The 24,059-nt window shown below is 35.3% G+C and overlaps 1 protein-coding gene and 1 pseudogene across 1 annotated transcript; both read right to left on the reverse strand.

Moving 5' to 3' along the window:
• Window positions 1-4,295: 4,295 nt before the first annotated feature.
• LOC117779972 lies at window positions 4,296-9,210 on the reverse strand (annotated as a pseudogene).
• Window positions 9,211-12,556: 3,346 nt separating this feature from the next.
• LOC117781794 lies at window positions 12,557-22,206 on the reverse strand. Its single transcript, XM_034618658.1, has 3 exons — window positions 21,893-22,206; window positions 17,133-17,318; window positions 12,557-13,349 (listed from the first exon to the last, which is right to left on the reverse strand). Exons 1-3 carry the CDS (start codon window positions 21,957-21,959, stop codon window positions 13,135-13,137), a joined length of 468 nt encoding a protein of 155 aa, XP_034474549.1. The 5' UTR covers window positions 21,960-22,206; the 3' UTR covers window positions 12,557-13,134.
• Window positions 22,207-24,059: the final 1,853 nt, after the last annotated feature.

Raw genomic sequence — 24,059 nt, forward strand, 5'->3', positions numbered from 1 at the left:
ATCACTGCCATCAACTTTTACTTATTACCGGCATATCTTTATAATGACTATTATATGAATATTATCAGAATTGTTTGACTTTATGTTTATTCACTTAACATAAACATCGAATGCGTCATAACAGTTTTCATTTCAATTTCCAATTGAAGATTGAAAGATTTACAAGTACTTGTAGTGCGAGTATGATTTATCAAAGGCAACAACAGACACCGCAGGTGGCCAGTCGCCCTTGAGTTTGCATTCAGCCTGCATGACTTTCTCACACCGTTGAACTTGAAACGGAAAGTGAATGTCCTGTCTGTTAGACACTCCGACTGTCTGCCATTTGGCAAATGCGAGGAAGTCGCGCAACGAAATATGTCAGCACGCAATGTCTGCAAAGCACTGCAGTTGCTCGCACACCACCTCCCACTACTGATACCCTGTCCTACCTCAACAGCAACAACAACAAAATACAAAAAAAAACAACAAATTTCAAATGCAGCAACAAAATTTGAAGCTAAAAGAAAACATCATAGTGCCATGGAAAACGTCGCTCTTCCGCTATGTTTGTCTGTATGGGAATCCACTTCCTCTAATATCAGATCCTTCCCTTTCTATGTGTGCGTCCAACGAGCCTGCCAATATTCTGTATTATTTTTGATTTCTAGTTCTTGACATTGATTTAAGCAACAATTTCTTGATATATTATCAATATTTGCTGCCAAACCTGCTAAGAAAATGCATTGTTTTTACTATTTGTACTGTCTCTTGGTAGTTTCTTGAATGGGAAATTGATCATTGTAACAAATTTAACGAACGAAGTCGCTCAACGTTTCTGCTTTGCCTCTTCCTCTTTTTGTAATATGTTGGCCAGAGTTTATTCACTTAGGGAAACCCTTGACGCTTGTTAGAAGAGTCCCTTGTACTCTATTTTGTTTTGCCATTGGCTGCTTGTTAGCATTTTTGGTAGATATTTTGCACGTTAAACGTATTCAATTAGCTGAACACCTCCACTTCCATGGACGGAAATATTATATGTTTGCAAATAACATACTACATGTGTTTGTTTTAACTTCAAGAAAATCTTTAGTAGAGTGGAGTCTCTGAAAATTGGAAAGTTTTCGGAGTTACAAACATATTAAATAATTAATAACGTATATTTCAGAAATTCAAAATTATATATTGTAAAGTAATGTATTTTCGATAGGAACGAATTATTAGTATAGATCTGTGTAAATGGGATCGTTTAAGAAAATTAAAGTTGAGTTAGTCATAAGAGTGAGGTTTGTTGACTCACTTCGTGAGGATAGAAAGAGCGGATTGCGAATTTTACATCTGAGAATATTAGGCATCAAATAAATATAAAACCGGTTTAAGTATAAGTAATTATGTATTAAGTTTCTGTCATTTATAAAAAAAAGTTTTCGGAATTCTATAAATTTTTAAGCAAAATCATTGAAAATTTTTGACACACTAAAAAATAATATATTTTTTATTGTAAGGAAAAAAAATAACAATATTTTCAGCGCTTTCATATATTAATTAAATTTAAAAAATTAAATTAAAAACATATAAAAAAATGTATAAAAATTCCTATTTTCTGTTTTTAATAATTATATAAGTGTGTGCTTATAAAGTTTCGCAATGTTAATTTAATTTTACCAAATAATTTACATATTTGGTTACTTTTTCTATGGACAACTTAAAGACTTGACACTCTAACTTACAGTTATTTAATTCTGAGAAAGTTGCGATGCCCAGAAAGACAAATTGTAATATTAACAAAACATGAACGAAGCCCTTTTTCATATTCCACGCTGACTTTCACATTAACCAAAACTGCAAACTGAAGTGCAAAGTGTAAAATAAACTTTCTTTTCGACACTTTCACTGCCAAATGGCAAAGAATTTCCGCCGCGCACTAACGTGGATTTATTTTTTCCGCTTTTCGCAAAAGTTTTTCCTTTCCGATTGTCAAGTCGTCGACGTCTGCACACAATTGGAACTGGCCGCGAACTGCGAAGCGTCGCTGATAATCAAGTGTCAAAATTCATATTCAAAATTCAAGCGTTGCCAGGCGCTGACTCCGACACTGACTCTGATTCTGCCACTGGCGCTGCGCATGTGTCGGGCTGCCAACTGCTGCCTCAGGCTGCTGGCTGTTGTTGTTGTTGTAGGGTGGAGGTGTGTGGCATGCATTTGCCGTTGGGCAGTCGCCAAGGTGCCTGTGACGGCTGTTGCTCCAGCTACTTCTGCTACTGCTACTAGAGGGCTGGCCAAAGGAATGAAATAGTAAATGTTTCATTCATAAAGTGCAGAGCGTAACATTTTCATATGCACGTGTCGCGTTCTATTCGCACTGCATATTCGTCTATTTGTGTAACTAGCTACTATTGTTACTATTGTTACACCTGTACCCGTTTAACTGAGAAGAATGGCAGTCATGACTACATGACGACATCAAAGATTTGTAATCATTTCATAATTCTTATGGAAAAATCGAACCATAAAACTCTTGAATAAGGATAAGCGTTCGAAAACATGCAAAAGCAGCTTAAAGCTTTCAACAATTAATTGAACACATAGCTTTTAATATTTATTTAAAATTCTTATATTAAAAATCGAGTTTACATCTAGTAGTTTTAGAATACATACATGCTTAGATAAAGTAAATAAAAACTCTTGAACTAAAGATGACACTAGAGTAACAATGCTATTTTCTTTTTTAAGTTTTTAATTGGCAGCTTAAACTAATATTAAAGTAAAAATAATACAAATAATGACAATAACTTGATAGTGAAATATGCAATACATATTTAACTTTAACTCTTTTACATTACGTTATTCATTTAAGTCAGAGCTCTGGAAAGAAGATCCAGTGAGTGGTTTTATGTTTCTGTGCTGTTCTTAAGCGAGCTGCCAGCGACTATTTGCCACCTGATAACAATCTTCTTGCAACCACATTGGCAAATCTCCCTTTCAGTGGGTCCCAATCGGTGTGTAATTAAGACCGAATTTCCAAACAAATTTGAGTTGAGGTTTCCTTCATATCTTTTGTTTACGCATTGCTTTTACTTTTTGTGCCACATATGCAGTTTTCTCCTTTGCCGTGTGTGTCCTGTCAGCGCCCCTAAGTATGCTTTATTATTTGCGCACAATTAGTGATTTCTCTATACGAATCAAGTCTTATTGTTGCTACTCGTTTAATGCTTTTGTAGCATTATGAAAGTTCGTTCAAACATTCGATTGAAAATTGTTAAGCTTTTGAGTTAATGTTATTTAAGACTTGAATGAAAATCTGATTACTTATATTTGGTTTTCATAAGTAATTTATGGTAGATAGATTGTTAATATGTATTTGAATTGTTACTCTAGTGTCGCTTTTATTCAAACGAATCAGTGCCAGGTATTTTACTTTTAGTGTTAAAATCATTTAATAATTATATAAACATAAATATGATTTTTTTTTTGCTGTAATTTTATTGAATTCAAATCAATTAGTCTTGAGCAGTTAGAATAGGTGAAATTTGTTAAGTGTATATTACCAAACAGTTGAGCTTTTTCCTCAACTGTTTGTTGAAAGCATTTTGTGTTAGCCAAGTCTTAAACACTTTGGGCTTTTTCGAAAAGTAACTGAATAGCAATCGATTCAAATATGTTCACAAAATTGCTTTCACTTTATAGATTTTTTTGTTGTTTTAGGTGAAATTTTGCACAATAATAGACCTGAAGTGATTTTTTATCGAACATTCGATGTTTATCGAAGAACTCAAGAAAAAAAACCAATCATCCATGTATTGCTGTTAAGTTCAAGAAACACTTTTTCCCACTTCTTGGTTATAATTACACAGAAATAAATCAGCTGTTTGGTTTCGTTTCAAAATTAATTAAGTTTAAAAAAAAATTTAAGATAATGCACCAGCAGCTCTCAACAGGATGTCTGCCAGTTAAAAAAGGGTACAACTGCATTTGCTATTTGCATAGATTTAATAAGATAGTATCAACAGGGTTTCCTTGGGTAAGTGAGTCAGCTGACAAACTGTTACAGATTAAGGACAACGATTGGTATTCAATGACAGCTCCAGGATATTAAAACAGGTTTGTGGTGAGTAATGATGACTACCTAATTGGATTTGTCGTGGCCTTGGCTCAGTGGGAAGTCATTGGAAGTCATGGGAAACAAAATAGAATTAGAATAGTATACAATCAAAATATTCATAGGCAGTCCGGAAGATCCTTATTATGTCACCAAGAGATCTATAAAAAAAAAGATTTACCTCACTAATTCATCATTCCCCAACATAAACTCTTGATTTAAACACTGTCACATGGATTATGAACTTTATTCGGTGTGTGATTGGTTAATGCAACTGTGATAATTACATTGGAGCGTCTGGCTATTACATTAAAAGTTTTTTGTTTAGTTTACTATTAAATATTTGGTATATTTATCTTAGAGCGGTGCTTGTTGTTCTATTAGTTAATGATTTATAATTTTGCTTAGGTAAGCATTTAATTTAATAGTTTGTTAACTAGATATTTGAGATTTTCGATTTCATTTCGTTGTTAAAATTATTTAAAATTCCACTGTGAGCAAGTAAGCAAATTTTGAAATCCAGTAATAAATTTTACTATAAATAAAAAGTAGTAAACAAGAGCTTAACATAGAAGTACTTTAAGGGAATACAACTATAACTAAACTATATAAAACATATGTAGATGTTAATCCGCAGCTGGCTTAGCATTCGGAGCTAAACAAAATATCACGTTCGAACTAAAATGGAGATGCAGTTATAGCAATTGTCGCTGCTTAGTTGACCATGGCCAAAAGGGGCAGCAAAATGATGGCAAAGAGAGCGGCCAGGCGAGCAGCTCCGTTGCAGCGATCTGTTAGACAATCCTCGCAGAATATTCGGCGTACGTTCTTCTCGGGGCTGGTCATATTGCAAAGCTCCACGGGATCCGATTTGTTGGTGTAGTAACAGAAACGCTTTGTAATAATCTTGCCATTGTCTGAAAGAATGAAAGTGAGAACTTGTTAAGTTAGAGTATTTAACATATAATCGACATATTTTTTGTATATACTTTCTTCCACACTTTTGCGGCAAACAGGGCGTTCGTGATCCGAATTGATGGTGCTGTTGCAAGTGCGCAAAAGGTTGATGTTCCGCTCCTTGATCAAATCATGGGGAATACTATCCTCCTGGAATGTCACATCGCAGAAGTCCTCGGCTCAATGGTGTCCGAGCTGCCACACTGCAAATGCTGATGTTCCTGAGCTGTGCGTAAAAATCAAACCAAATAATTCGATTAACCTTCTTACTCTTTGTATGACCTTTACGGTCTGACCTCAATAAATTGTTGGCTTGCAAAAACTACATATCGTTGCTTTTGGTCATTCAACAAGAACAATGGTGAAAAATATTTCCAAGTTCTAGATGTTGACATCATCTTTATTTGCCAAAACAACACAGCAACCCCACAATGTTATCCAACCCTTATTTCATTCAGCAATAGCCACAGTAGATAGACAATTTTTGGCGTTGCCAGTCAAGCCGGCGACTTCATTTTATATTTATTACGTATACGCAACGTTTGAGTATTGTAATTGATAACAAGTAAAGTGTCTTAACTCGGTTGACTATTGCATGTGATTTTATGGGTTCCTTAAAATGTCTTTGTAATCAAAATTAAATTGAGCTTTATTCACAGTCAAACCAAAGTTAAAGAAGAATTACACTTATACTAATATTTATTCAAGCTGAAAATGTTTACTATTTTATAGAATAAAAAAGATATTATATATTATTAATTTCAGACATTTCTCACTGTATTTTCTTAAATGTTCTCATAGTGTTTTCGTCTTTTGATAAATTTAATTTTACACCTAAAGTTGTTTTATGATTTTCAAAATTATATAGAAGTACAACTATATATTTTGAGTGTAAGATTCCAATGAAATTTCTCAGCAGTTTTCCACTTTCCTTTTTATAAATCTCTCAACACATTTTGGGCTCAAATTGATTGAAGTGCAGTTCTCACTGTGGTCAATTTTTATCAAACGCGTTGTTTATTTATGTTTTCAATATAATTTGTTTTTAAATTGAATACAAATTCGTAAACATTGACCGAGAAAACATAGTGAGACTTGAAAAAAAGTTCAAGTATTTATAGAGCTGATTCGCATAAAATTAATAATTAATGAGATCACTTATTGTGAAGAGGGGCCATGACGGGGGTTCATCACGTCCCCAGGAACCACCTGCGGGGTCCAAAACAAAACATGGAAATCCATTTATTTCGCGTGATAAGATAAGAATGAGTATGCGTGATTAGCTGGAGCAGTCCGACACTGATGAGCTGAAGATCAAGATGTTTTTTCCCTGGCCCTTGAGAATTTTCGCATGTCCACAGCAAAATGGTGGAACGGGATAAAGAAGGGCCAAACTTTGCTAACATATTTAACAGTCAATTTGCCGCAAATCTAAAGTAAACATGCCAGGTTCATAGAGGGAACTTTGGACCTTGACACGCTTCATGGCAGCGACCAGGCCCAGTTCTCAAGTATCTTTTGAGGTTTGAGGTGCCAAATATTGACGCTGACAACATTTGCATTTCATTTGGTAATTGTAAGTACGTCTACTCGTATATTAAATTACATTATTATGAATTTAAATTTGAGCTGGCTGCAATAATTTTGCCGTCCTTCAACTGTCAACCCTGAAGACGGCGATGGCGCGTGTATTTAGATTTTAGTTTAGTTGTTGTTGTCGCTGTCAACCCCATTTAACGCCCACGGCTTCTTCTGCATTTTAGCCTTGTCCATTCTAGTTCTCAAGCTTACTGTAGACTGACGTGCAATTGCAGGTAATTTGCCAGGGACCATGACAAGGAGTCCGACTCGCGCTCTCTCTCTCTGTCTCTTTCTTTCTATTTTTCTCTCTTTCTCTCTAGTTCCTACCTCTCTCTAAGGACTAACTAGTCCTGCCTTATAAAAGTTAGTGTTAGTAATTGATTGTATACACCACATTGAGGCCAAGTCAAGGTCGTGTCTTAACTGTATCGTTATCGTTATACTCACGCACAGGCTAGCTTTGGAGTGTTGTGGCTATTCCCATACCCTGTAGCCATGAAAATACTTATTATGGTGTCATAAAGTAGTGCAAATGTTTGGAAAAAAAATTAAATTACATTAATAAAATACATTTACAATGATTTGGATTAAATCATGTATTTTATTTTACAGGGTATTTATTTGTGAAGCCTGTCTCACTTGGTAAAAAATATTTAAAAGTCGAGACCTTGATATTGAAATCTACAGGAAATTATTTCTTGTTTATAGTATATGCAAATTTTGTTTCTTCTTTAAACTGAAATCTTGCAACCCTTAAACTTACAAGCTGCAACACTATACCCAAAAAGGCTTCCGCACTTGGCCTCAACCCCTTCCCCTGTCAAAATAAATTAATCGAATATTCTGTTAAGCATAGTGGTAAAAAAACAACAGTAATTTCATGTATTCATAGCATAATTTGATACGCATCGGAAGTGTGTTGTCGCCTGCAATTAAGAAACCTCTCCAAACAATGTGTGACAAAGGCGGAGGAGGGAGGACGACAGAGGGAGATGGGAAGAAGGTGTGGGGGGTGTTGGCATTCAGTGAAGCGTGCTCAATCTGCGCATCCTGTTTTTGTAGCTCGTTTTGTGATGACAACGCCTGCTCATTATCAGTTTCGTACAAATAACGCAATTCATGGCAAGGAATTCAAGCAACAGCCCACATCCCGTTTTCGATGGTCTACTATCGAGGTCTATGACATAGTTTCCCCACAGCCAGCAGGGGTAGAAATCTATGTACAGTTGCGATGCTTTTTGGCGATGGTCTGTCGCTGCTGGAAACTGGAGCAGACGCCGTTCTGGCGTCAGTTTGACATGCGCATTGTTGAGAGCTGATGCGCAGTGGGGTCCTCGATTGTCCCTGATTTCTCTGATTGAATGCAAGCCAATTAAATAATTACAGGAAAACACACAAAAGGATATATGTACCAAAAAAGCAACAGGATGTACACAAAACATTCAATCATTCATTCTATTCAATAACGCAACTAACTCAACATTCATTTCAATTAACAATTCCATTCAATGGCAATTAAAGTCAAATCTTATGTAGTTGAAGGTTGATTTTTATAGCCAAATTGAAATGCATTTTACACTGAATAGTTTGGATATTTTGTGAGTGAAACAGCATGGCAAATATTTAAAATAAATAAATCAAGATATTCCAAAATAAACAAAAATTTTAATACATATTTTCCATGCCAATCATTGGAAAACATCAAAATCGTCAGAGCTGCCACAATTATATGACATATACATATATGGACTTACATACATATATATATAGGTATGTGTATATTTGAGAAAACTGCGCGAATTTTCTGTACATTGACCCACAAATTGTTTGCGTGAGGAAGCAAAACCAAAAGCAACAAAGCCTGGCCAAGCCCTTAAAAAAATCTATTTAATTCAATTTCCAGCCAAAGTTTGCCTCCATTAAAATGCTATTAAATTCTAAGAAACTTTTTTGAAATTCTTAAAAATTTATACAAAGTTTTAATAAATATCTGCAGCTGCACACTGATCTATATACAGTTAAGCCTTTATACAATGCACGCGTTTAGATTCGTATGTATTGAATATAAATTTGATTATGACGTTCATAGAGCCGCAAAAAAGACTCAAAATAAATCTCAAAAATTGAAAAAAAAATTTAAATCTTCTTAAATGATTTGGTTCAGCTGAGTTATGAAAATCAATTGTTTAGCTTTTTAAAATATTCTAGGCTATTTTTAAGAGTTCTACAATTTTTATAAACACCGCAACAAAACCGTAAAATTTGGCAAACTAAAAAAAAAAAATATAAAAACATTATATATAAACAAAATGAAAAGTAAAACATTTCAGTCATTGAAGTGATCGGCACACCTGAGATTTTGATTTAGAAACACCCAAATGGCAACTGCGGCGACCTTGTTGGGGCAGATGTAGTTACACACTCACACAAACGGAACTCGTTATGAATATTAACACAACAATTTTGTGAATGTTTATGAATGCATTTACAACACGGGCATCTGATGACGATCGAGATTCGGACTCACCTCTGATGTTGTAGGCGGTGGCCAAAAGACAAAAGCCAGCAATGATGAACTTCATGGATGCCGACATAGTTAAAGATTGGAATATTTGCTCTGGAATGCTATAAAATCTTTACAGGCTATGTAGACCAATTGGCGACACAATGGCGCCGGTTTTCCGGTAAACGTGCTTGTTGAATTCCTTGTGTATCCTCTGTATGAATTCTCTCTGCCAAAAGGAACTATTTTATTTTCCTTTTATATTTTTAATGTCAATCTAATACTGCGCGCGATGCAAACTGCTGCTCGTCCAAGTAACGACTGTGCGACCCAGCGACCCGCAGGCTATGCTGCCACACTGCCAAAACTCAGTCAACGTCAACGTCGGCGCCAGCGTCAGCGTCGACTGTGGCAGCGACAGCGACAGCGAATTTACGTCCTCCATCTCTGCCGTCAACGTCGGCGTCAGCGTCGACTGTGGCAGCGACAGCGACTTTACGTCCTCCATGTCTGCGTGCTGATGACGTCTCCTGGGGATGCCCCATGCTGCTTAAATATACTCACATGATTGTGTAGTATTTTTTTTTTCAATTGATGACGTCGCAGTTGCTTTTGTAATTTATTTTTATAAACTCATGATTTATTCTACATTTAATTAAGATAAATGATTTCATTTTGATTTTAAAAAGATTAAGTTATATTTGAATTTTTCATTTTTAAAAATCATTATTGACTTGAAAATATATTATTTTTTTTTTCAGTTAAGTGGCCCAACTTTTATATGACATGGTCACCCTGAAAGTGGTGTGAAACCTTGCTAAAGCAGAAGATAAAGCTTTCTTGCTAAGCTCTCTATTCATAAAACAAACCGCTTTTTTAAAGCGCTCAAAACTTAAAAAATACAGTAATATTCAGTGCATTCCCTCATAATACGAAAAAGTTCATTTTTGAAACTCCTTGAAGTTTCTGAGCAATTTCTTTTATACTCGTGTAATTTAAAAGTAGTAAAATAGAAAGAGGCAAAAAATTAAAAAGTATTAAAGGAGAATTGCCTAGTTTAAAACAGTCAACCATAGATGTCGCTTTTCTTGACAATACTTTATTCAATTAACTGGCCGTAAGCAAATAAATCCACTCATCGGATTGTGATTCATGAACAGACGACACGCACATAATTTTGTACAGTGGCTGGAACTGTGATCACTATTTAGCCAAATTCAGCAACTCTCTGACCGAAATAGGCAGTCAAGGCGCTGACACGGCTAAACATATAACAGATATATGATTTCATATGCAAATCTTGACATTAATCTGCAGCATTAAACGGCAGTAGACTCCCGTTGACTCCTCCTGCTACCAAAAACTAAAAAAAAAAATAAAAAATATAAAATGAAAAACACTTGACAAAGCGTGAAAAATGCGACTCGTTGCGGTGGCACGCACACCAAATGAGACAGCGATCGAGAGCGACGCCATCGACGCACTTGGAGTTGATTGGCGAACCGGGCCGGACCGGGCCGGGCCGGGCCGACAACAACAAAACAACAACAAAGCTTGTAACCAAATCGTATAGTAATGCGCACATCGGATTAGGAGGTTAAGTTGCAGCTAAAGCCTAAGCCTGAGCAATAAAAAGTCAAATCACATCATAAACTTGAATACGGCAGCAGGTTTAGACTTACAGAGCTATAGCCTGCCGATCGTATTGACTATTGACAGCCAGCCTGGGGCCATCGGGGCGTATGCGTAACATTTGCAGCATAGCCAACGCTGCTGAACAATGTCGATTTACAATATTTTTCCATGCCCCCTCTATGATAAATGGCCAGTTTTATTGCATAAACTGTACGACATTTTCGCTAGGCACGTCATAAAATACGAATAAACTAAAGCAAAAAAGAAAACAACTAAAAACAGAAAATAAAATAAAATGCACTGCTTGCGTGTAGTTTTTAAACCACAAACGAAATCTAAGCCATGCGACAAGTTTAAGTGACTAAAACGTTTTTGTGACTTGGTTGCCACCCATTTTCATACCCTGTACTTATGACATGGTTAAAATGGGTATACCAACGTTATAAATATTTATGTAAAAGATAAATAGGCAGCTCTCTGTAAGTTGCGTATCGGTTGGCTAGAAAAGGTGTTCATATAAACTATATATTTTTTTTATCAGCTAATTACGGGGAACCTTGAAGTCTCTTATTTTTTGATATCTTTCAATTTTTTTTTATAATGTGACAAATTTTATATATGCATGTTAATTTTTTTATGCTTTTATAATAAAACATAAAATATAAATTCGCCCAAAATACTCTCAGTTTAAAGTTAAAGATGATTCGCACAAATTAGAAACTTAATTGACTTGGGTCAAATGTCAGCAGCACTGACATTGACATTTTTGCGTGGTCGGCAATTAATTTACCAACTCTTAAATGTGGGCAGACTCAGATCTGAACTCATTTCCGTTTTCGATTCACATTGTACAGCGGAAAGCAGCGAACCGACAACAGAACATCCAATTTTATACAGATCTGGATCTTCATTGCGCATTATTTCACAATGTCAAGCGCAATGATGTGAGGCAATTATTTTTGATTTGCTTATGAAATTAAACAGTTTAAGGCACGAAACATGAACTTATGCGGTAAATATCAAAAGACATTGTGAATAAAGTCAACTAATTACAATTATTATTATGTAATTATATGCATTGAGTAAGAAAGTAGAATGTGAATATAAAAAGCAGAGAAACCGTAACCGAAATAAATTCATTTTTAAGACTCAAATTTTGATAAATAGGCCAAATCATGATCAATATATCATTTGCATATATTCTGCATGAAATTCGACTAATTTTTGGCAAAGTAACGACAATTTGAAGTTTTTGAAAAAGAGTCAAGTAGAAATTACGAATAAAAATGGACAGCGATGAAAAATAATTTAATTTTCCAAGTTTGATGCAGAATCAATTATGAGGCCAAATATTGATTAAAATGATATTCCGCATGACAAAATAGACAGTGTTAAGCACTAAATTACATTTTTTTAATCAAAATAAATTAAAATTTTAAAATTTGAGTAGTATTTAGAGTTTAAAATTTGTCAAAATGGATACCAGAACCAAGAGGACCAAACCGAAATGAACCGTTTTACCAAAATAATAGTGGTTTCGGGTTGTACTGAAATAGAAACCTAAATTGTTGATATTTTGTAGGCTCTACATTTAAATGAAAATAAATGCGAAATAAATAAAAGTGAAAAATAAAATGTAGAAAATATTCGGAATAAAAAAATGTACAAGAGTTATTTTTTTGATAAAAATACCAACCTGTTCATTTTTAAACTTTTTTTCAGAGGAAGTAATGTTACTAAAATATGTGATCAAGAACAGCATATAATTTTTTTCCCATTCATTAGATTAATAAAAAACTTGATTTTCGTAAGATCTAATCCTTTTATTTGTAATACACCATTAAAAAAGTGTTTCAATTAGAGTTACAATAAGTATTACAATATTACAAAGTTATACATATATGATAATATACATATACCTATGAATGTGTGTGTATGTGTGTGTACTTTATGTGTGTCCATTATGCAAATACTGAATATGATAACCAATTTGTGATTGTTTGTGTGTGTTTAAACTTTTAAATATAATTTACTGTTTTGCCTAAGGCTGGCCAAGTAGAAACCTTTGATGCCCTACAGCTACATAACATTTACAATTAACGTTCCCTATAGATTTGTGATATTTTTAATGGTATATATATAGCGAATGTGACTGGCTTTTGTGCATATTGTGAACTTGAAGCAAAGTGACTGTCAATTGTGAATACCTTTTGCAATTTAAAGAAATAAATTAAAATAACGCGATTTAATTAGACAAAATTTGAAAATGTTGTTTATCCATTGTAATTTTTGTTTGTTTTATTATATTGCTCGAAGGACTCTCAACATGAAATTCATTTTACATTCGTGCAATTAAGTGCAGTTTCCTCCAGTCAATTGCTCATTTGCATAGCTGCCTCAGTGCGGCAAGAAGCGGCAGCACCAAAAGTCCCATCAAACCCGACAAACCGCCAGCCGAGTTGCAACCATCCGTGGTGCACGTGCGGCAATAAATGGTCTTGGTGTAGGACGAGGTTGTATCCATGGCGCACTTGTCTGCCGCATCGCCAATATCCTCATAAAAACAGGAACGTACAATCACTCGCTTCCCATAGACTGCAATGAAATTAATGGCATAATAAACATTAAATATTTTTACTCTAAATAATTTTAATTAATAACTCTTTCTCTCTCTCTCAGTCTGTTGAATGGGAAGAAATATGTGGCACATTAAAAGTAATTTATGCGTGGAGCGTACAGTCTGCGTGGGCATTTGCTTTTTCATATTCTGGTTCTGGTTCTGGTTTAATGTTTTTTTTTTGTATAACTTTGTGGCGTGGCTATCTCAAAAATGTCATTTCAAATGTCGTCCAAGTCGTCGATCACATGCTGGCTAATGGCTAACTGCCAAATAGTCGAGCAGTGAGGTAACTGCAGCTAATGCAATTGGCCAAGACCAAAATAAAAGATACATATTAACTCAAAGACAGGTAATGTATGATGATTTTTCAATCTAAAAATAAGTCTATTAATATTTTGACATTTCCATATATTGTGATTTTCTCTCTAATGGTATTTATTTAGGGATCATCTTAAAATTGTTTCTAACATTCTCACAACAAGCTTTTGTGTGCAGAATTTCTTGTCTTCTTTTGCAAATTATAATTATTTATATAAGTAATTACATGTAACTTTGACTAGATCGTACAGTTTTATATAGAATTTCAACTGGAACTGATTGTCTGGTCAGCAAAGTCGAAATGGGTTCAAGGCTTTCTGTGCACAACCGAATGCAACCTGAGCGATCGTTTGCCAGGCCAGACCAGGCTAGGCCCGGCTAAGTCAGACCTGGCCCGGACTGGCCAGCCCGTTGAACAAAAACGCAACTGAAAATGAGGCCTGAGACTATGTCTAGAGCTGGCTGCAACATACACTGCCAAATCGAACGCAAGAATCAGCAAAACGAGACAATTTGCAATCAGCAAACGGCAAATGGAAACCAGAAAAAATGCACAACAAATTGCGTTTTCTCATTGCGTGTGTGTACATGTGTGTGCGTGTGTGCGTGTGTGTGTGTATTAAGTAAACAGAACAAAACAACAAAACATAAAAATCAAGAAATAAATCGCAATAAAATAAAATAAAACTATAAAAGCTGCTCAAAAAGGTGCGCGTTGTCCATTTTTGTGATTGGCTCCTAGAAGCAGTTGCTTCACATGAGTGCAAGCGAGACAACAAATAGTGAGAAAGAGAGAGGGAGGCAGGGGGGAGTGGAAAGGGAGGTGCGGATAGATACAAGCCTCTAATAAAATTGTTGACAATTGTCGCCTTATCACGGCCGCGACATCAAACAAGGCACACAGAATGCAGTTTTTAGTTGCAGAGTCCAAAGAAAATTGCAAAAATTGCGCATACGCCGCGTGTGCTGCTCGAAACCAAGTTGGAAATGCTGCATTGTGTCATAAATTTAAATTTTAATTAATTTAATTATTTATTGATCGAAATGTGTTTGGCAACATTTTTCGCAGTAAAAAAATCGAGAGAGCACAACAACAACGACAACAACAACAAGAAAAATAAAAACAACAACTAGAAGAAAAACGCACGCAAAAAAGTCAACGCAATTGGCCAAAAATAGGCAAAAAATCGACGACAACTTTTCGGTTATCCAAAATGCAACAAGTTGCAAAATATTTGCTCAGTGACGCACAGTGACAACTAAAATGCAACGCACACTCACACACTCACACACTCACACACACACACACAGTGCACTAATAGCTAATTGCTTGGCTTGACTGTTGGTTTTATGGAATTATGGAATACATTTTTAATTTGACATTTGCCAAAAACTCAGCCAGTCGTCGGCCCAAACTTCATAAGCAATTAATTTAACGGAATATAAATTGAGCAGCAACAACTACAACAACAACAACAACAGCAACTAATACACATGACAACAACAATCACAACAAAACTGCAGCATCGCCTAGTTGCATTTTTCTCAGACATTTGCCTCTATCTCTGTCTCTCTCTCTGTCTCTGTGTCTATCTTCCCTCCCCTTTCCACCTCATTGCCGTAATTGAGCGCTTCACGCTGTGCAACAACTTAATTAATTTATATTTTTGTGTTTGTTGTTTGTTTTTGTCTATGCTTAGTTTATTCGTATATTATGTGCTCGCATCTGGCTGCTCATTTGGAGACTCAAAAAACCAGAGTCTCAGTTCGAGATTTGCAGTTGCAATTTTAATTGCCAGCCGCAAATCTTTGCAAATATTCGCAGCGCCAATTTGTAGACGCTTGATTGCAAAAATTTAATGGTGTTCATTAATTGGCCATAAGAAATTAGCTAAATGCTATACGAAATAGAAAAAAATCCAAAACCCGGCACTTGATCTCATGCCAATTGATAAGATTATGTGCGTTTTACAGTTTATTACAGATTATAAATGAACGGATTATAAATTGTAAATTGGCTAGAAAAATAACAGCAAAATTAAAATCATTTTTTAAAAGGAGATAAAAGATAATTAACATCTTTGAGTATGTATTTACATAATATAAATGACAAAATGTGTTGAAAAACTTGTTAGTAGATATTTTTTACATAATTAAAACTTTGAATAGTAAAAGCCAATTATAAAAAAAGGAGAAGAAACCAATGCAAAATATAAAGAAGACTAGAAATTAAAACTAACGAAAAAATATTCCAAAAATATAATTGTGGAATATAATAATACACTCAAAGCAAAGTATCAAAAATGTAATATTTCATAAATGAATTTGAATTTTTCTTTTTTATTATTAGTGTTTCAGATATTTATACCTAATAAGTTTATAAATACAAGTAAAATGATTTGGAATATATTTATCACTCAGCCAGTGCTTAAAAGCTTAAGGGACCGATAAATTTATTGCACTTTAATTAACTTTATTATTGTTGACTGAAACGTCAAACAGATAAAGTATCTTTCGTTAAGTACTATTTATGACATAAAATAAACTGGTAAGCTCATAAAACATTGTCGTTCTGTTAAAGCAGAATAAAAGTATGTGAAAAATAAAAAATAAATAAATATATATGGGGGTACTCTGCAAGGAATGGACACTCAAACTTAAATCCAGATCAAAATGCAATGATACGCAATGTTTGGCAAATTGAGCAGCGGACAAAAATGTTCAATTTCATTTTGCTTGGTTTTTATGTGGACTTTTATGTTTGTTATAGTCGTTGTTGTTGTTTTGTTGCTTGTCAAATGCAAATGCCAACAAGCGGCAAAATTTGCCACAGCCGCAGGCTGAACAATAAAATTAATAAAAAAGAAAAAACAGTTTAAGATCGACGACTGCAACACGAATATCACTCATACGCCGCGTGTGTGTGTGTGTGTGTGTGTGTGTGTGTGTGTGTGTATGTGTTGGCGTTTTCTCACTCTATTTATTTTATTTTCATGTGTGCTCGCCACATAAATTTGCCGTAAATTAGCGGCACATGCAACGGGCATGGCCTGGCTTAACTTGGGCCAAGTGTCGCCACTTGTGCAGTTGTTGCCACGCCCCCAGTCAACGCCCAGCAGCTGCAACGCGAAACGCGATCGCAAACTGGGCGAGAGAGCAATTGTTTCGTTGCCATTGGATTTGTATGCCGCACTTGTTGCCGACATTGTCAGGCCAATAAATCTCAATCTTGTTTGACGCTTTGTGGCAGGCAACAACACGCGGCAGCCACGACGGGTGTGAGCCACCGGTGGGTCTCTGCACCACACACAGCAACAATAGCTAGTGACAGTCCAATGAGTATAGCTAAATAATTGTTTAATATATATCTATGGTGTCTAGTGTATGTCCCCTTGCCCCATTGCCCCATTGCGGTTTGCTGCTTGTGGCATGCTACTTACCTTCCTGCACTAGTTTCTTGCACACCGGACGCGCATTCACCGACTTAACACCCACCGAATAGGTGCAATTCACATAGCTCCAATAGCGCTGCTGCTCCGAGATGCTGTCCGGCTGGAAGGGATCGTTGCAAAACTCCCCATTGGACACATCTGTCGAACAGCGCCAACAGCGCAACACGGCAGAAGCTGCAATTTAGAGAAAAAAAATATTCGTTAATTGGGAAGGCGATTGAAAGAAAGCGCAGATATAATTTCTCCATTTTCTTAAAAATTAATCTTGGTCGAAACACCATTTTGAAAAAGTTAACTTATATTTTCGCAATTAGGGTAAAAATTGTAAGTAAAAATATAATTGGTTGTCTCAACAAGATTTGTATCCTTATATTCAAAGGTTTAATAATTTAAAAATTATAATTATCAAATACTTTAAAAATTGTGATCCATCTACGTTTAGTTTTCAAGGTAGTTTTCTTCTGACTCCAGTCTAGAAATCATACTCATAACTGATAATTTAGGTAACTCGGAAATTTCAAACTATTTTTATTTTGTGTTTTAAAACGATACAAGGTCATTACTTATGTACAGTCATATACATACACTTTAAAGGGAACTACGTCTATCTATTCAATTAAGGCCCTAGTCACGTAGGTACTACTCAAACGTAATTATACAATAAGTTAACAGGCCACATTATGAAACACTTATTCATGCCAAAAGAATGTTTCAAGCTGATTGAAATGCCAGTTGTAAGGCGAGTAAGATATATCTGTTTGTGTATTGAAATTGTATCCCAGTTTGAGGGGATTATCATAAACTAAGTAAGTAGTTTCGCTTTAAAATGCAATCAAGCGATGATTTTGTTGCCAGTTGAATAAATAATGGGCCATAAGCCAAATAGATGCCTGCTGCGATTTTGGCCATTAGTTGTGCCCGTTGGCGGTGGCTTTTGAAAAATGTTGCAGTTGAAATTAATTAGACACGGGAGCCTTTTGGCTGAGTTATTTATGGGACAGTCTTTTGGAAAACTGCCTTATAAAAGTGTCAAAACTTTCGGCTTTGGCGTTGTTTATGCGCACGATTAACCAAAGAGCGTGTAAATAATTATTATACATTTTATTTGGAAACCAAGAAAACTTTAGCTAAACAGCGGCAGGTTCTTAGCCTGGCATTGAGGTCTCTGGCCAACATTGGACAGCGGATGTCGGATGACGACAATAAAACTCGTTTACCTGCTGCCCAATTTAAACGTCAAACGTTAGCGTTCAGGTTAAATGCACTTAACCAACACTTTGAGGTGCGTTTAAATGAAAGCATCGATAAGCTTGGAGGGGAATAGGCCAATCCGCAAGAAAAACGTGTTTTTTTCTTTCTTGACTCTAACCGAATTTGGCCATAAACAACAAACATAAACATTACAATTTGCTGTAGCATTTTGAATAACGCAATGAAATGAAACGCAATCGATACTTTGAGTTCGAATTCAACTTCGACTTCGCATTGCTTAGAAATTATTATCATTTACAATATATTGAAATTAATTGACAGTCGAATTGTCAGATGGTTGGCCAAAATTGTTTATGTATATGTTTGTGTGTAAGCAGTGCGGTGGCAGTTTACTAATGGTAATGACTGTAATTGTATGCAACATGAAAATTGATATTGTGCGCGCGTTTATGCCAAATGTTTTGGCAGTTGAAAAAACAGCGGTCCAAAAATGGTTACACACACGTCTTACTTTATTTTACATATCAAAAAATTGTTTTAATTTACATTACTGATGTTAAGATTTATTTATTAGATCTAAAAACCTTGACAGAATATTTAACAAATGATGTCCCATAATTTAATATGAAAAATTTACAGTATCCATAAAGAGATTATCATTTTTATTTTATATCCTTGCATAGTCGTAGTTGATGTTTGAAAGAAGGGTCACATTAGATATGCTGAGCTGACAATCAGCTGCAAATTTGGGAAATTGAAAAAAAGTTTAATATAATTTTACAGATCTTCTATGAACAATAGAATAATATAAATAATTATTAATTTTTTGATGGCGTCTTAATTTATAGTATTAGAATTTATGTGATTAGATAGGCTCAAACTTACTATAAAATGTTTTTAGCTCAAGAATACGTGCATTATTCCTCTCTTTCTATAAACTACGCTTTTTACAAACCACAACGATTCTAATTCCTAAGGTCTGATAAATTTCTAGGAAAACAATTTGCATACTTTAAATGCAATTTAGATACCATTTTCACTTGATAAAGTAGCAATTTGGATATGTCGCACTATTACCTACTCAAATTAAGAAAGAGCTAAACAATTTGTTTACTTTCGAGCAATTTTCTTTGCCATTTCGCAGTATTGCACTGCGCCCATGTTATCATAAATACAAGTTGAATGCCCTATGGAGCCCTGTGACTTTAGGTATATGCAAACTAAAATCGCCAACAATAAACTAAAACTTGGGCCTGTGAGTTTCCCACACACACACACACACCCACACAGCCACATATGGCAAAGTTCACATGCAATTTCAGCATTAGCTCAGTTGGAATCTACTACTGGAGTTACAGTTGGTGTAGAAGTTGAAATTGGAGTTTGTGACGCTAAAAAGCTGTAAAAAATGTGTTGATTATCAGCACTGGGAGCTCCCCTAAACGCCAGGCAAAAGTCGTCGACATACCGCGACATATCTTAGCCATAAAATCGACAACTTACGAGTGTGGCCCTAAACCTAAAAGTGGCAGAGGGAGCAAGAGGGGGAAAAGGTAACTAAAGGGGGAATGAATTGACTGACATGCAATCAAAGTTCGTTCAACTTATATGAAAACTAAAAACTGAAAACGACGACTTGTTTTTGGCCTAAATGCTTGCATAATTAGACCTGCATTAAATGGAAATATGTGAAAATCTACGGTAAATATTTAACATACATTTATCATTGCGATTGGATTCACACCCACAAAAACGCGCCCAGCTCATTGAAAATCCAAAACTACAAAAATTCCATTGAATTGTTAAAAAATGAATTAATGACTTACAACTAGTGAATACGAGTGTTCGTATCCCATTAATCTGATGAGAGTTTGTCATGCTGTTGGGCTTTAGGGTGTGTAATGTTTTGAGGGATTCAAAGGTTGCTTTGCATTATAATGATTCTTTCGATTGTATCTCAAGCAAATTGCAGTCAATCCCGATGACATGACAGACATGCATATGTAATTGTTTTGCTTAGTCAGTTTATGAATTAAGCAATTTGCAAGTAGAATTGCTTTAATTATGGCAATAATCAACTGCTCTCTTACTCTCTAATTAATTATAAAATTGTATATAAACACATGACTGACATCATCATAGTATTATATGCTATGTGCTCTATAAAGATGTTGTCGGGAAAGAATTGTTACATTTTTCCATTTTTTTCGGAAGTGGGTGGGACATATTAAAAACGATTATGTTAGTTGAAAGCACCAAAACATCATATGTCAGACTGAGACTGTCAGTGTCCAAAGTTTTTATTGAGGTGCGTGCAGTGGACACAATCAAAAAAATTCGCTGACATTGTGCCAGGGGCTGGGACGGGGGCGGGGTCGGGGTCAGAGACAGAAGCACACTCCTATAAAACTTCCAAAACAAACATGAACTTTCAGTTACAGATATGACGACATCAAAAACGCTGTAGGCGTTGCAAGAGCTAAAATCGGATTTTACACTGAAAGAAATGGATGATTTGGAATTCGGCCAGTTTTCAGAGTTTTCCCAGACATTAGACTAACACATTTGTGTCAAATAAATATCTTAAGATTATTAAGAATGTTTTCTTAACAAACATTAAACTTTTTCTTAACTTTTCTTATAGTATTTTCCCAAAAAAAAAAAAACGCATATTTTATTTATTTATTTTAAAGTAAAAGTCAATTGAAATGTATATTTCGCTTAGTGTACTTCCGTGAAGAAGTTCGAAATGCAACTTTTATTTCCACTAAACAACTCAATTAAAGTTCTCATCTTTTTAACAGTTTCAATTCAATTAAATGTAGTTTCCATCAATTGAAAACTATAAACTTTTCTATTGTAGTCTGGAAAATGAATTGCAGTTCTTATGTTATTGCTTCTTTGCTATCAGCAATATGGCACATCATCTATATGGATAAACATATATGTATGTATCTGGCTACGAGTAATGTGCTTTTTATGTAAATGAAATTTTCTTCAATTTTTTAAGGTCATGAAAATATTTTTCCAACCAACGAGGAGGGTGTATGCAGCCTGTCAGCATCTGATGTATAAATAAATTCAGCAACCGACAAGTGCATAAATAATAAAAATAATAAACGATGAAAATAATCTCTGCTGCAGGCACTTCAGTGAATGTTAAGTATACGCCTTGTGTGTTTAATTGAGTGCTATTCTGGAGGCTGTTTGAGCAGATTGCAACAATAGCAATCCTAATGAGATACACTGAATGCCATCTGTGGCTTATTAGTTGAGGTCAAAAGGGAAATTGATTGATTATCGCTGTGTTTTTCCATATTATAAGTTATCACATATTTTTTGCTACAAAAAATTTCACTTAATTTAAAGACGCTTTAAATTTTAAACCTTATTTCTTTTTCTATAAGTTTTACTGGTTCAGTGAACTCATTTCAATGGGGGGCAGATTCATTGAGTGGCTGCTTCACATACATATATACACACTTAATTAGCGGGCACTTTTATGCAACTGCACGCACAGGATCTGGAAAACCCACCTGCATTCAAATTAAGCGCCAGGAAAAACAACCCCAGCAAAAGCACACAGTTGGCGTAGGGCGACATGGCTTAAAGGGTTAACAACTTGTTGTTTGTCTTTGAACGAGGGCGAACTGCAGCTTGATATAAGTATTTTTGCTTTTCTGCGTTTTTGTTTTCACACTGACTTTTCCACTTTTCACTTGATTTCCATGCAAATTTTCTTCGTAATAGAAGAACTTCGACTATTGCTCAACACAGAAAATATTTAGACACACGCATGCGACGCGTTGACAAACTGAAAGCGAACTGAATCAAAACTGAACACGAAAATGCGCCACAAGTCGAGGCACAACAGAAATCTCAACGACAAACGAACCAATAACAAAACGAACGAATCCACAAACGAGACTAAGCCTGAGACTGCGAGAGATAGAGAAAGGGAATCTCGGAGAGAGACAGAGAGAGAGAGAGAGAGAGAGAGAGAGAGAGAGAGAGAGAGAGAGATCGTTCAATCAGCCACCATTCAATGTACTCGACACACTGCGGCGGCTGATTGAAAACAAATTGAAAGCAACAATTGAAAGCGTAGCGACAGAGAAAGAGAGGGAAGTAGGACGACAATGATACGCATTGAGAACTTGGAGGGTCGCCGAATTTTATATTGAAGTTCGTTATTTACGTGTAGATGGGACTGGGTTAGGAGCTGGTTGGTTGGGAGCACTTGGCACTTCTAATGGTTGCCACAATCACTTGCAGTTTCAGCTCGCGCACAGTGGGACAATTGCGATGAATACAATTAAAACAATGTCTGTCAAAAATAACATTTAATTTTATTAACATAAATATTATTAATATTGTAAATATAAATATGTAATTAAAATTCCAAAAAAAAATCTAAAAAACATTTTCATTTACTTATTAAACTTAAAAAAAAATAATTAAATATAATATTTGTATTAATTGAAGCGTTAATTTATTTTAAAGTGAAACTTTAAAAGCACTCCAAATTCGGACTATTATTAATGTTCAATTATGTATTAGTGCAATTCAGCAAATCTTTAAATTCAAAATACTATCAATATTTCCTCTCATCCCTTTACTCAGCCCACGCTTTGTCATCGTCCCACTGTGCAGTAAACCGTTGCGTTTTCTTGCACCATTGACGTTTAATGGCAACCACAGACTGCCCGTCTAACTGTCTGTCGTTCCGTCACTCTGACAGCTCGTCGTCAGTTGCAATTGAATGCTAAGAGCGACTTTGTCGTCAATGTTGCCATTCGCGTCGTCGCCATCTAATCAAGCGCGGTTTTTTTGATAAGGAAATGCAATGTTGACACTTTGCAACATGGACAGCAACTCAACTCCACTCCATGGGTTTGAATCCTGCCAGCAAATATTTTATGCGTTTTCTATGGCATCGTGATTTGTCATTTATTATTTTGCTTTTAACGAGTTTGTTTGCTTTTAGGGAATCGTTTAATCAGTTCTAAAATGAAGTCCATTGACTTATAAGCTATATGGCTCTGGCTTAATGACTGTTCACTGATATTAATTACATAAAGACTCAGCTAAAGCATTAACTTTAACAAATGATTGCTCTGGTTAAATGAAAAGCTCTTTAAGATGATATTTCCAATAAATTTTAATTTAACGAAAAAATATAAATAATTCCTAAAGTAATTTATAGTTAACATTAGATTACGCTAAATAGCAATCATATATTTAGATTGGTTATTCACGTTCCACCTACGGCAATACTCAAAATATTCTTATAGGACTATAATAATTTGACTGTCAGCCATGGCGCCTGTTGAGTCCAGTTCAATGTTCAGAAAAATTGTTCGGCAGCCAATAACTTAGGTAAATATTGTTTCTGTTGAAAAGCACAATAGGCAATTATTCTTACCTACGATGTGAAGTATATTAAATGAGCAAGAAAGTTCATTGAACACAAAATGTGTCAACCCATTCAAAATAATTCCAATAAACTACGCCTTCGACGAATGACAATGCCCAACGACTGCAAAGACAAAGACTAAGAAAATAGATGGGCCTAAGCAGATACGTGGAGTTAGACATATTAATAGGGTACTGGGGGGCGTATGCGTAATGTGCTTAAGGGGACAACGACGTCATTGTAAGTAGGTCCTTCGGTAATTGACTATTCCAGTAGGCCACTATTTG

Source organism: Drosophila innubila (genome assembly GCF_004354385.1).
Source record: "Drosophila innubila isolate TH190305 chromosome 2L unlocalized genomic scaffold, UK_Dinn_1.0 4_B_2L, whole genome shotgun sequence".
Classification (NCBI taxonomy): domain Eukaryota; kingdom Metazoa; phylum Arthropoda; class Insecta; order Diptera; family Drosophilidae; genus Drosophila; species Drosophila innubila.

Coding starts and splice junctions, on each gene's coding strand:
- LOC117781794 (XM_034618658.1), bottom strand. CDS start 21,959: ATGTCGCCCTACGCCAACTGTGTGCTTTTGCTGGGGTTGTTTTTCCTG. Junction 17,319..21,892: donor GGCGCTTAATTTGAATGCAG/GTGGGTTTTCCA, acceptor TCTAAATTGCAG/CTTCTGCCGTGTTGCGCTGT. Junction 13,350..17,132: donor CAAGAAACTAGTGCAGGAAG/GTAAGTAGCATG, acceptor ATTTCATTGCAG/TCTATGGGAAGCGAGTGATT.